General features: G+C 41.9%; 1 protein-coding gene across 1 annotated transcript; it reads left to right on the top strand.

Moving 5' to 3' along the window:
• LOC124174211 (flocculation protein FLO11-like) lies at positions 1-10602 on the top strand. Its single transcript, XM_046553307.1, has 4 exons — positions 1-11; positions 1392-1938; positions 3495-4166; positions 9697-10602. The coding sequence occupies exons 1-4, from the start codon at positions 1-3 to the stop codon at positions 10600-10602; spliced, it is 2136 nt and encodes a 711-aa protein (XP_046409263.1).
• The last annotated feature ends 1847 nt before the right edge of the window (positions 10603-12449 follow it).

The raw sequence follows: 12449 nt of genomic DNA, 5'->3' as shown, positions 1-12449 counted from the left end.
ATGTGTCAGAGGTACGTTTTTTTGTAACCAAAATAGATTTCACAGAATTTTAAGAGCAGGGGCTGCTATGGCAATAATGAAGAATTGACTCAAGTGAGTGTAAATGGATGAACATGACGTTACCAAATCACGGGTGAATAGGTTTTATTTTGGAATAGATTTATTTTTTGCGTTCGAATGAAGCAAAAACTTCTTAGTGCATTACAATTAAGGTGATTATGCATTGATGTAAGCTTCGCACGGAGCAAAAACCGTTTCGCTTAACTGAAATTGGAATATATAAAGAGTAATGAATATATGGGTATGCTTGCTTACTTTATGCATACTTAACAGGTAATCGAGAGTAACCTTTTATTGAATCCCAGTAAATTCAAATGATTTTATTTCGCCAAACAACATTCTCGCTGCGTCTGCATCAGTGCCCAAGACTTTGTATGAAGGTATAAGTTTGGTGCAGTGTTTTTTAAATGCATTTTTTTCGGTAAATATACTATTTTGCATGACTTTAAATTCCTATTGTTCTAAATACTGCATTATAAATAATATGTATTTCATGCTCTTGTTTTCTCTTGCATAGAGTTTTGAAAGTAGAAATATTTATGCGTGGCTATTCCACCTAAATAATGTTCAATATTCATTTATGAATAAACTGGGTAACCTTAATGTAATAAAATATAAAATTTTATGTAATATAACCTAAATATTTATGTTATATAACCTAATTTTTGCAAATAAGACAAATCCAAGTCAAAGTTGTCATTCGTATTTATAATCTTTGTTGACCAAAATGTTTACCAAGATGTAAGTTGGATAAATATCCTACGATTTTGAGTTATGCCTTAAGGCTGTTGGTTCTTGCGGGCTATTTTGATATGACAATTAACCATGGTGTTAACGTTAAACTAGGTCGATATATTCATTGGAAAATAACTGTAACCTTCGATATTAATACCAAAATACACTCATACTTTACGTAGGGTAATGCATAATACTAACATTCCTAATTGTTTAAACTTTTAACATCTCTCACGCTATATGTACGGAATTCATTGAAAATATTTTTTTACTCTATGAGGATAATTGTTGTCTTCATTTCATCCATTATACAAAAAAAGGCGTAGCACATTTTTTCTGCATTATGCCAGCATGCAGGCGCTACCGCAGTTACTCCCATATTACAGTCATGTATCCTCTATATTTGATGCAAATGTCGCAAAACAAATGTCATCTAACTGGAGATACCTAAGAATAAACCGGAAAATAATTTCCTTGAAATATAGGAATCGGAAATCGTCACATATCGATCTTCTTTATTTTTAAGCTGATGTACAGCTTATCTGTTGCCGAAACCAACGACTGAAATTCACTTCTTTTCTCTCTACCCCGAGCAGGACTATGACAGCCATATGCTTCGTCTGCAACCTGCCCATCCTGAGCCACCAGGTGGGCTTGGTGTGGCAAGGCGGCAACGGATGGGACGACCTCGTCCGAGAGCAGGTGGAGGAGTCGACGCTGCGCCAACGTCTGGGCAGCGGACGCCGAGATTCGGCGGCGCAGATCGGCGCCCTTCTGGACGGCAGCACCGCGGGGTCGCCGCCACATCGGCGCCTCTCCCGGGATGCCTCCTCCCCTCCGCCCGCCACCTCGCTCCTGCGACAACAACAGAGGTCACGTCGGCGCAGGCGGTCGTCGCTGGCGCAGCTGACGGACCTGCTCCGAGAATGGGGCGGCGGAGTCGGCGTAGGTGGCTTTGGAAAGGACACCTCGTCTTCGTCATCTGGGGTAGTGGTGGGCAGGCGGGGCTCCAAAGACATGCCCCGCCGCGAGACCCTGGCGGACATTGCCAAGAGCCTGCCCTGGGGAAGGTCCTCGTCCTCTGCCGAAACGTCTTCGTCCAGAAAACGGAGGGAGTCGTCAGCGGAAGCTGCTTCCACCAAGGTACGCCCGCCTTAATGGATAATATGTGATAAATATATGTGCCCTAAAATATCTCTCTAAATTACCTTGCCATGAGTCCAGCAGGATTGGAAATAGTGTTACCAACCTGATAAGCTTTTTGCACCGAATTTGCTTCCATTTAAAAATCATAACTAAGCGTTTCACTAATGAACCCAATTATTTTGCATGCAGCATGGATAATAAATTTTTAACGTATCTCATCCAATCATGGCAAAGAATTTAACCTATATATTTGGGATTTTCAGCGTTAGCCGACAATGGCATCAAAGGAACATGTAGCATGCAACGTGTATTTCTACTACTTTAAGCTCATCAATAAATTAAAGCTAAATGGTATTCACGACTATAGGATTTTTGTCCTACTCTTTCAAAACTATGCTATTCTTATACCCTATCTACGTTACAACCAACGGAGGCTGTTTTACCTATTTGGAAACTAATTGAAAAACGCGTGATTCTGGTCCTCGAAAACTGACTTTTTATGCTACTATCATGCAGCCACTTTAGCTAACTTTTTTTACCCTCTTAAACGTTTAAAGTCTCCTTTTATAACATACGTATCTTATGTCTGTCTGAACCAAAGACAGCCGAAATTAGTTATGAAATTGAAAATGTGTAATTTTCAAACCACAAATGCCACCTAAGGTTGAAAATTTCTTTTTGGCTGTTAATTATTACCTATGATACTTGTAATACCCATTGTTAGCAAGTAAACTTGCATGCTTATTCCGAAAAGCATTTTTATAAGTATGTGACAGGGTTATTTTAGCTGCGTGAAGTCAGTTTTTTTGCGTAAAAAGCTATCCATTTGGAAATTAATAATATATTTGACTATTCCAAAATAATGCAGTGCAAAAATGCTATCCTGAGGATATGAAAATGGAATGCTAATGGTGCAATTGTTACCCATGATGGTGTTTACTTAAAATTAATGCGTGGACAGCAATGTGTTTTTTGGACCTATTTAATCATTATCACACAAAAATAAATAAAGTTCGTCCTCTATCTAGGCTATTCAGGAGATTGTAATTAATGTGAAACTGGAAACTTATTTTTAATATAGAAAAATACTAAGCAACGTGTTGGTATATTTACAAATTTTTGGTATAAATCATTCTCATAATTTGCGAATAAAGAACATTTGAAAAAGTTTAATATTAAAAAATTATGAATAGATCAGTTAAAATATAAATTTTTCAATCGTATCTCTATACTCTGCCTTTTCGAATTCATTCAAAATATTTGGTCCCTGAGGCAAACTGCAAACATTTATGTGTGATGCACAAGCACCTTCAGTTCTTGGCAACGTATTACGAAAAGCAGAGAACAGTAATACATACAAAATTAATATCTTTTCATCCAGCCAGGATGAATAATTATTTTGATTCTTTATCGGTGATTGAATAATTTTTTTTTACTTCCTGTTGGTACATAACTTGGTAATCTCATTCCCAGAATGTATACATGTAGCAATACAAAACTCAAATCTTCCTTATACGTTTATAATAACATACTGACACTCCCTAATCTTGCAGTCGTCGGGCATAAAGAGCCGCCGCGAGTCCGGTACCGACTTCCGCTCCGACCTGGCCCGCCTCTGGTCCCACCGCCGCGAATCCTCCTCCTCGTCCTCGCAGCGCCGAGGTTCCGGGGAGTCCGCGAGGAGCGGGCGCCGGGAGTCCATCACTCCCACGCCGCCCACGTCCTCACGTCGCGGCCGGCGGGACTCGACGCGGGTCGTCGTCGTCACGGCTCCCTCCGTCGCCTCCCCTTCGCCCGAACCGGGCCAACCGCCACCCTCCTCCACCACACCCGCCCCGGGCGTCACCGCCCCCGCCACTCCGACCGCACCATCCGGCGGGGGGCCGCGCTACTACCGCACCGAGCAGAGGCCCTCCACCTCGTCCACCTCGGACAGCGGCTGCGGCGGCGGTCCGTCGCCTCGGCCCTCCTGCGCCGGCGAGCACCAGTTGCTGCTGGTCCCTCCGTCTTCGTCGCCGCAGCAGTCGCCCAACGTGTCTGCCGTCGGGGTGCAGTCGTTGCCGCCGCCGCCGACTATAATCACGAGCTCGACCACGCCTCCGTCCACGTCTCCCACGGCACCCACGACGGCCGCGCCACCAGGGTCGCCAGTGCCATCGGCGCCGGTCGCACCCTCCACGCCCACGGCGGGCAGCGTGTCCAAGAGGAGGGACTCCACGACGCAGGTGACTTCAATGCTCGAAAATAATTTCTCTCTATCACTCAAAACATGTCCATTGATTACGGTATGCAGCATTGGAAAAAATCTTATCAAAAAGTAAATTCTTAGTGTATTCCTACCACCCTAAACCGAAAGTATGATACTCAAAACATCGGATCGACCCTTTACTCTGCCAATGTCGAAAACACAAATATGTGTGCGTTGATAGTACCTTAAAGGCAAACGAATCATGCTGAATTAGAATTTAAGTTTTTAGCAACATTAGTTGAAAAATTTCATGCAGAGAAATGATGTAGACAAGGAAAGTGAAAACATACATTCACAAACATGTTACATGATAACCTAGTCCTCATGATAACTAACCCTTCAATAAAACTTATTATAACCCCTTATTCTGTCATTATGGGGAATTTGAATGTGCTTATGGCGAAACATCAGTTGATTCGCCTATAATCAGAACGTCCCATATTTTCTCGTAGGGTTGCTTCATTTCTATGGCACTCTGATGAATTTAGTATAAATTGCCTAGAGAAATAATATTTCTGGGCTGGTAAATCGAACCACGGACATTTGGCCTTCCGAGCCGCTGCGCAGACCACTGCTCTATCTAGATTCCTGATTTCTCGTGGCAGTTTTACCGAAGTTCATGGAGCATGATGTTTGGAATAATTATTTATTGCCATTTGCGTAAACCTAACCCCCGATTACACACCAGGACTGAAACATTACAAATTACTGTAATGTGTAGCTTTAGCGCGGGTTTGAGGCTTTCAACCGGTTTTGGCTTCATGGAAATCCTTCCTTTCCTACGTGGCGTGGCCATCTCGGATGAATCGAAATGGCTGAAAGCTTAGTACTATGAGCTTCGGTATAGTTAATATGGTAAACCTGGTATTACGATAGCGTAGGGGTTTGCGCAGTGGAACGTAAAGTCAAAGCTTCCGTGGTACAATTACTGGTACAGAAGAACTCTTTGTCATGCCAATTCACGTAAATTTAACCCCCGATCACGCGGAAGTATTAAATCATTGTCTGAAGATCGTTTGACCCGATTCCAAACTTAGCATTGACAAAACATTGATATTGTCGTTAATTAAAAATGCTTTCGGTTTTTGAAAAAAGTTTGCTCAATACGATGTTTTGAGTAACATTTTCATATTCAAATGCTGGCAGTACATAGGTAACACCTACGTTTTCGAACAAATTTTGACGACCTTGTAATTTAAATCATATTGTAAAAAGGTGTGGTCAAAAAAGCGTAATATAACAAAGAATGAGTACACTTTTATGGCTTTTTGTTTTCACGCATACCTACGTATAAGTAAAATGATTTCTAAATATTTTTTTCTGGAAAATATTGATTTAATGTGGTAAAAGAGAAAAATTGTTTACAATAATTTTTTTCTATAATTTCAATATGCAATGAACATTTCGGCAACGGTGTTGTGCACTCTTTCTTTCGTTATCTTTATGCATCACTTCAGTTTGCTATATCACCTCCACCTGGCATTGCTATCAATAATAACCTTAAAAATTCTCAATTAGCCCAATAACACTAATACCTGAGAACATTAACGAGAGGCTTGTTATGCATAGTGAGCTAAGCTTCATTTGTGCCGATTACCAAAAACAAATTATCTCAGGCACTTTGATTATATATAATAGTATGAATAAGAGAACAATAAACTTATACAATCCCTGATGGTGAAAGCGAAAAGCTTATAATTTTAATGTTATAGCATCTCTTTAGATGTGATATTTGGTTATTAATATTTACATGCATGGACTCAAATTACAGATTGGAGAAATGAAAATTTTGGTAAAAATATTTTCCATTTGGAATAGCAAAGAGTTCTATCTGAACAATGCCTTTGAGGTATTCAAAGTATTCAAAAGTGTTTTCATGCACTACTTTAACACATGAACCAACCTTTCCCTCATGTTATTACAACATGAGGGAAAGGTTGGTTAAAACCCAAGGGATATTAAATGTACCTATAGATTAAAAGTTTCCTCCATATCTTTCTTCTTTGTTTCTACTTATAAATAATGTATTAATTCGTGTATTGAGCAGATTATTTATGTGTTAAATCTTTTTCTTGTTATTTAATTTTTATAATATGAATTTATTGCCCTGATAAAAATATGAATAGTAAACACCATAATTTCAGTACGCTTGGTAGTAAAACTTTTTGATTGGTCTCCAAATCTCATTTGAACTGGATTTCCTATCTTTAAAGAGCCAAAATTTTTTCCTAATTTTAGCTAATACATTTGAATTGAGATTAAAAAAGAACTGGATTTTATCTATATAGAGCCATATTTAAAATTGTGTCTGTGTGTTAGTGTGGTGTCACTAATTTCTTTTATTATCCCATGAAAACTTAAGGACTGCCGCACACTACTAAGGAATCTTAATCGAGTTCTTGTGAAATATTACCATCTTAAATAGGGAACGTTCATTCATTTATATTTTTTGATAAATTAACATAGTTACATTGATTTTTTCAGTGTGTCCTGAAAGTGATCCATTCGCGTTATCATAGTGCTTATTTTATGAGAATCACAGCATGAAAAAAATCATTAATAACCTACTTATCATTGTCCAACCCTTTTGACAAATGAACTCCTTGGATACAAAAGGAGGTTGAATTTGAGTAATGATTAATTCTGTGGCTAACTTTTAAAGCCAGGCGCCTGATGACTATAGTATCCTAAATACATGTCCAACAAATCCCTTGACAACTGAGCAAAAGCGTGCTTACGTATTAGATATGAATGAAATTTAGAGCTACTTGGATTTCTTATGTGGGGGTAGCTGAAGAATGAGTTGTAGATGCTGATGTTTGAATCAGATCCAATTTTTTATATCATTTATCAGAACGGTGGTCATTTTATGCTGACAATACACATTTATATGCTAATGCAAAGTGGGATTCAGCACTGTACAAATAATTTATTCGACTAAATTATTTGTTTCCAAAACATAGCTTTTTTTGATATTTATCACCTCAAGTTTTTATATCAATTGGTTATAAAATAACGTAGAGCTAATTTAAAGGAAAGAAAAGGAAAACGTGCACACTAACGAAGAGTTCAGACATTTGGTATGAATAAATCTTGTAACTTCAGTGCAACTTTACTTTTTGGAGAAATACATATGTACCTAACGGCTAGTCACTCTTTCTCAGCGAATCAATACATAAGAAATTGTATCACATGTCACCTTGTATCATCACGCATATAGCATGATAGAACTTTTAAAAATGCAAAACAAGTAAGTAAGCGCTGGTAATAACGGCAGAAAAATAACTTGCTCTAAAATTACGTATATTCTTCGATCCATAAGGAAAATGGATGTTTTCTTCATGGATAAGACAGGTGAAATAATTTATAAGGAAAATTTAATTTAAAAGGATGTGTGGCTGGAAGCAGCAACAAAATAGGGACTTTTCAGTAGTGGCGTGGTGATGAAAACTCGGAATTCGCGGAAGAGAGACGATATGCGGGCGCACTTCTGGGAAAGGGAATAGTTAAAAAAACTCAACTAAGGCTAGAACCTGTTTCTACTAAGTGTTCCGCATATAGTTTGAGTTAGAGCTCGGATGCAGAAATTCGGTGAGATGCACGAACACCTAAGCCGAATCATGAGGCAAAATTTACGATGTGGAAGAGGTATGTGTCCGAAAAGAATGGGCTGGGAAATACTTAGGCAACTCAAATAACTAGTGCGCTTCATACAATACCTCCAATGACACATTCAACTGCTACTGATTTACTAGGGAGTAAAAGTTTGGCTGAATCTATGGTCTTCACAGATTTGCTGAAGTTTTTAAGCCAAACTATTTAACAATTAACGCTTGGTATGGCTACAGAACGGACGCAAAGGGTATCCGTAGACCTGCCTTAGAGACCAACACTGAAATCACATTGCCAGATCGTGCCATTACGGAGATTGGGTAGGCACGTAATTGCGACGACGAGTGCTTCGAAGACGATTCCGAAGCGACCCTACCGCGCCAGCCAGTATTGGCCCCTTGAACGCATCCAATTGCATTTAGGTGAATGGGTAGAAATTTGAAGGACGTCTTCCGTGCCGACCGAGCTTATTCGTGGCGGACTAAAGTGGCCACACCACGAAGTGCACTACACGGAGAAGGGGATTATAATAGGTCTTCGATTCGAAGATGCCCAGTTACGAAGCAGGGTTAATGGCAAGGAGTAGGGTGTTCTATCTGGCCATAAACATATATCATAAATATTACGGTAGAGGTTATCCGGTTCACTTCTAGTGCTGCTACCCACCGCGCACGTCAATGGGTTATTTGGACGCTCTTCATATAGGGGCAGAGATTTTTTTAATCTTAGATTAGGCTTTGCCATTAGCTCGCACTCTTTATTGTGAAAGCGGATTCTGATTGCAAAGAGGAAAACGGGAGGGGGTGAGTAAATGGCAGTCGAGCGGTAAAAATTTCCGAAGGGAAATAAGAAGTACTAACCGAATTATTAACCAAAAATTATATTCGATGTGATATTATGTGTCTAATAGCCTTTTCAAAACTATTCCTTACGAGGTGATGCTATCATGCAAGCATAGGGAATAAATTGATCACAGCGCTTTTAACATTTTCCAACGCGATTAAAAGAGCCCTCAGAGGCGTAATATATAAATCTTCTATAGGGCGGACTAGGGCATCTTCTATATTTTCCTCTTAATTCTAACTAAAACTAAATCTTTCTAAGCTTAACTAAATCTTGACAAATTTCTCCTGAAGGGCGTTAGTAATGTTATGCGCCAAAAATAACGGATTGGCCGCTAAGGGGCCTGAAGAATTGCGTCGAATTTTTTTCCCCGCTCTCTTAACTCCGCTACTCCTTATTAAGCCGTTTTTTTTATCAAAAATCTATGTGACACCGCTTCCTCACCCACCCTTTTATCTAGATCCTGAACATTGTGATTTTTTTTTCTTCCCTCGGATGAAAAGGGTCTTGATAGGGAAACATTTTGATGACATTTTGGAAGTAAAAATAGAATCGAAGGTTGCGCAAGTAAGGCATCGGAAAAAACGAGTATCAAACGTAATGTTTCGCGCAGTGGTGAAAACGTTTGAGCCAATTTATCAGTGTTGATGGAGATCACTTAGTAATGGCTAGTGTTTGTAGCACAAAAAGAAAATTCTGCATTTTTAAAAAATTTTGCACGGTTACTTTTGGTCCCCCCTCGTATATTTTTGCATGTCACTTTACTTGTTTAGTTCAATGTCGAAAGTCTTATGGCAAGAATGGAAATATGGTGGATCGAAGTGAATTTAATATATCAACCGATCGTGAATATGATACACTGATATTATTAACTAACATCAGGCTAGTCTAATCAATGTCTTGCTAATTTTGAAAGCAGTAACGATATCAAAACCATATATTTAAAAATTCTTTCCACCTTTACGTACCAGTACCATTCCACCTTTACGTATCGTTGCCATTCAGCGCTCATCAACCTATATTTATAACCACCACATTATATTCTTCCGTAGGTATACTACAAGGGCAGGCGCGACTCTCGCTCCCACTCTTCCCCGGACCGAAGCGGTGGCAGCGGGAAGGAGCCGAGCCCCAAATTCCCGCGCCTCCCCCGCCAGTCGACCGCCATCGACGAGAGCACGCTCCCCGTCGGACCATGGGGCAGGAGGGGCTCCCAGCCATCGCTCTCCCCGGAGGCGGCCCTCACAATGGGCAGCAGCGGCGAGGACGGCGGACCCGGCCCTGGCGGATCCGCTCCAGGGTCCGCCGCGGCGACTCGAAAAGCGCGCAGGGACTCACTGTCTCCCGACTCGGCGGCGAAAGACTCCTTCGCCGGCCGGAGGGGAAGGCGCGACTCCCGCACTCACCTCTCCCCGGACAGGGCGGGAAGCGGCAGCGGAGGCGGCGGTGACGGTAGCGGGGCGCCGGGTTCGGGGTCCGGCAGGGACGCTTCCCCGCGGAGACGCCTCCGGAGGCAGTCTACGGTGACGGCCGGAGGTGCCTCCGTGGGGGAGGAGCACCTGCTGAGGGGGCGGAGGTCGTCAAGGGCTCCCAGGTCCCCGGAGTCGTCGTCGACGTGCTCGTCTCGCGATCCGTCACCGAAGGCGCCGGCAATCCGGAGGCAGTCCACCACGGAGGAGATACTGATCGCGCGCGGGTTCCGGAGACAGTCCACGACAGAGGAGATGATACGGTGTCGCAACTTTCGGAGGCAGTCATCGCAGTCGGACGACTTGACGAGGTCGCGTGGGAGGAGGGACTCGTGCGCGCAGATCACGGACGGCACGCTGGCCACGATGACGGTCGAGACGACGAGCACGTTCTTCGACACGAGCACGCAGACGGGTGAGTTGGATTTCCCATTTTCTTTCAATGAGATTAGGGTATTTCCCTTCATCAAGGTTAACGAAATGCATTGATTACGATTCCTTACCCAACATTACTGTACTCATAATATAAAAATTATTTGGTTTTAGAAATCCTAGTTTAGACGAATGGAAATCGTCAATTTTAACGTCATTTTAAAAAAGCCAGATTGGCGCCCATGCGATTCCACTCCACGTGACGTCACAGGGACCCAGTTTCTGTACGAGTAGATAGAAGTTTTACATCGTCTGAGATTACCAATGCATTCATGAGGCACAGAGCTCAGGGAAACATCTCTTAATAATCACCTATTAAAACTGGCTAAGGTCGGAAAGTTTCCTTCGTTTTATAAGATATTATTAATCCTTATTTAAGCCAAGCGCTATCCGCTAGCAGGGTACTCTGCTGCCTGCTAGCAGTCTGCATCGCACAGCACATACCCTCGCCCGAAGCACATACCCTCGCCCCAAGGTCACCTCACACGGCGACAGCGGGAACCAGAATGAGGTCACGCGGGGTTATCCCAGCATTCATACTTACCCGTCGCGTTTTCGCGCGCTTGAAAATTTTCACTTTTCGTTTAATCGCGAAAAATAGATATCGTCATTCGAAAATCTAAAGAGCGTAAAATGCGTATTCCAGGAATAATAATCTCTCCATCTGGGCAATAAAAAAATAATAGTAAACCACCCTATTTATTTTTATTCGTTCATTTTCATAGCCCCGAAAACAGCAATATTTGGCCTTCACATCCGCGGGCTACAACTAAAGGCCGTATCACACTAGCGACTGCGACCGCGACTGCGACTGGCCCGTCGACCAATCAGAGCGAGGCAGTCGACGCTGCGACTGCGACTCAGAAGAATAGCCGACCGGCTATTTTTCTGAGTCGCAGTCGCAGCCAATCAGAGAGCTCCATTTCAATTTCGCGCGCTTGCGGCAGACGTGTTTGTTTGTTTTGGTTACCGTAGCGAGGGAAGTTCAAGAAGGTTATAAGATAACGCTGAGATAATTTCGGATTTTTAAAGTGAAGATGGAAGCCGAGTATATTGGATATTGCACCCGAGTACACAGGTGAATGATAATTAAGTACGTTTTAACATATTTTAGGAACAATTTCAACAATTGCTGCTCTCTATCCATTCTTTTGGCTTTCGTAAACAAAAAAGCCACAAGCAGAAACGTTCATACGTGCGCATGCGCGACCGTGGCGTCGGCCGCAATGTGTGATGGGGTGCAGTCGCAGCCGCAGCCGAAATCGCGGTCGCAGCGGCGGTCGCAGTCGCTAGTGTGATACGGCCTTAATAGCAATGGACGATCACAAATATCCCTCCCCAGGATAAGGGTAACATATGCAGGTGGGACTCGAACGAGTGACCTTTAGTTTGGCAGGCGAGGACTGTGCCCCACCGTGACCGAGGGTTCGTTCCTTATATATTTTATTTTTTAATTTGGTAGAGTTTGAAAGATAAATGCAAACTGCCTTCTCCGCTTTGTGATCAGTGTCCTACTTTTTGGAAACATTAAGTTGAGCAAGAAATTGGTTCAGATTAGCTAGAAGGCAGGAAATCCAAATTCTAGTTAATTTTTGAAGGAAAAATAGTTGTTTTCTGTTCTTGCAGGTTTATATGGAATTTGAATATCCTATCTTCGGACTTATCCTTCTTGAAAAAGCTTTGCACGACGTTAATCGACGGCTTTGACTTTTTCGCAAATAATTTGATAACGTTATTACTTCATGAGGAGTGGGTTACCACTTGTCTGTATCTACACGGCATTGTGCGTGACCCTCGTGACATTCGTTGTTGCTTTCTTTTCCATGATTAAATGAAAGGTTCTTGCTGAACGAAATATTGACATCTCATGACATCATAAAAACATGTAAAGTGGGTAGTAACTT

Source organism: Ischnura elegans, chromosome 2 (genome assembly GCF_921293095.1).
Source record: "Ischnura elegans chromosome 2, ioIscEleg1.1, whole genome shotgun sequence".
Classification (NCBI taxonomy): domain Eukaryota; kingdom Metazoa; phylum Arthropoda; class Insecta; order Odonata; family Coenagrionidae; genus Ischnura; species Ischnura elegans.
Note: the sequence above shows the minus strand (reverse complement) of the source record. Positions and strands in the feature narration are given on the sequence as shown.

Bases quoted from the DNA above. Each gene is read 5' to 3' on its own strand.
- LOC124174211 (XM_046553307.1), top strand. The intron at 1,939-3,494 runs GTACGCCCGCCT...CTAATCTTGCAG, and splicing joins CGGAAGCTGCTTCCACCAAG to TCGTCGGGCATAAAGAGCCG. The intron at 4,167-9,696 runs GTGACTTCAATG...ATTCTTCCGTAG, and splicing joins GGAGGGACTCCACGACGCAG to GTATACTACAAGGGCAGGCG.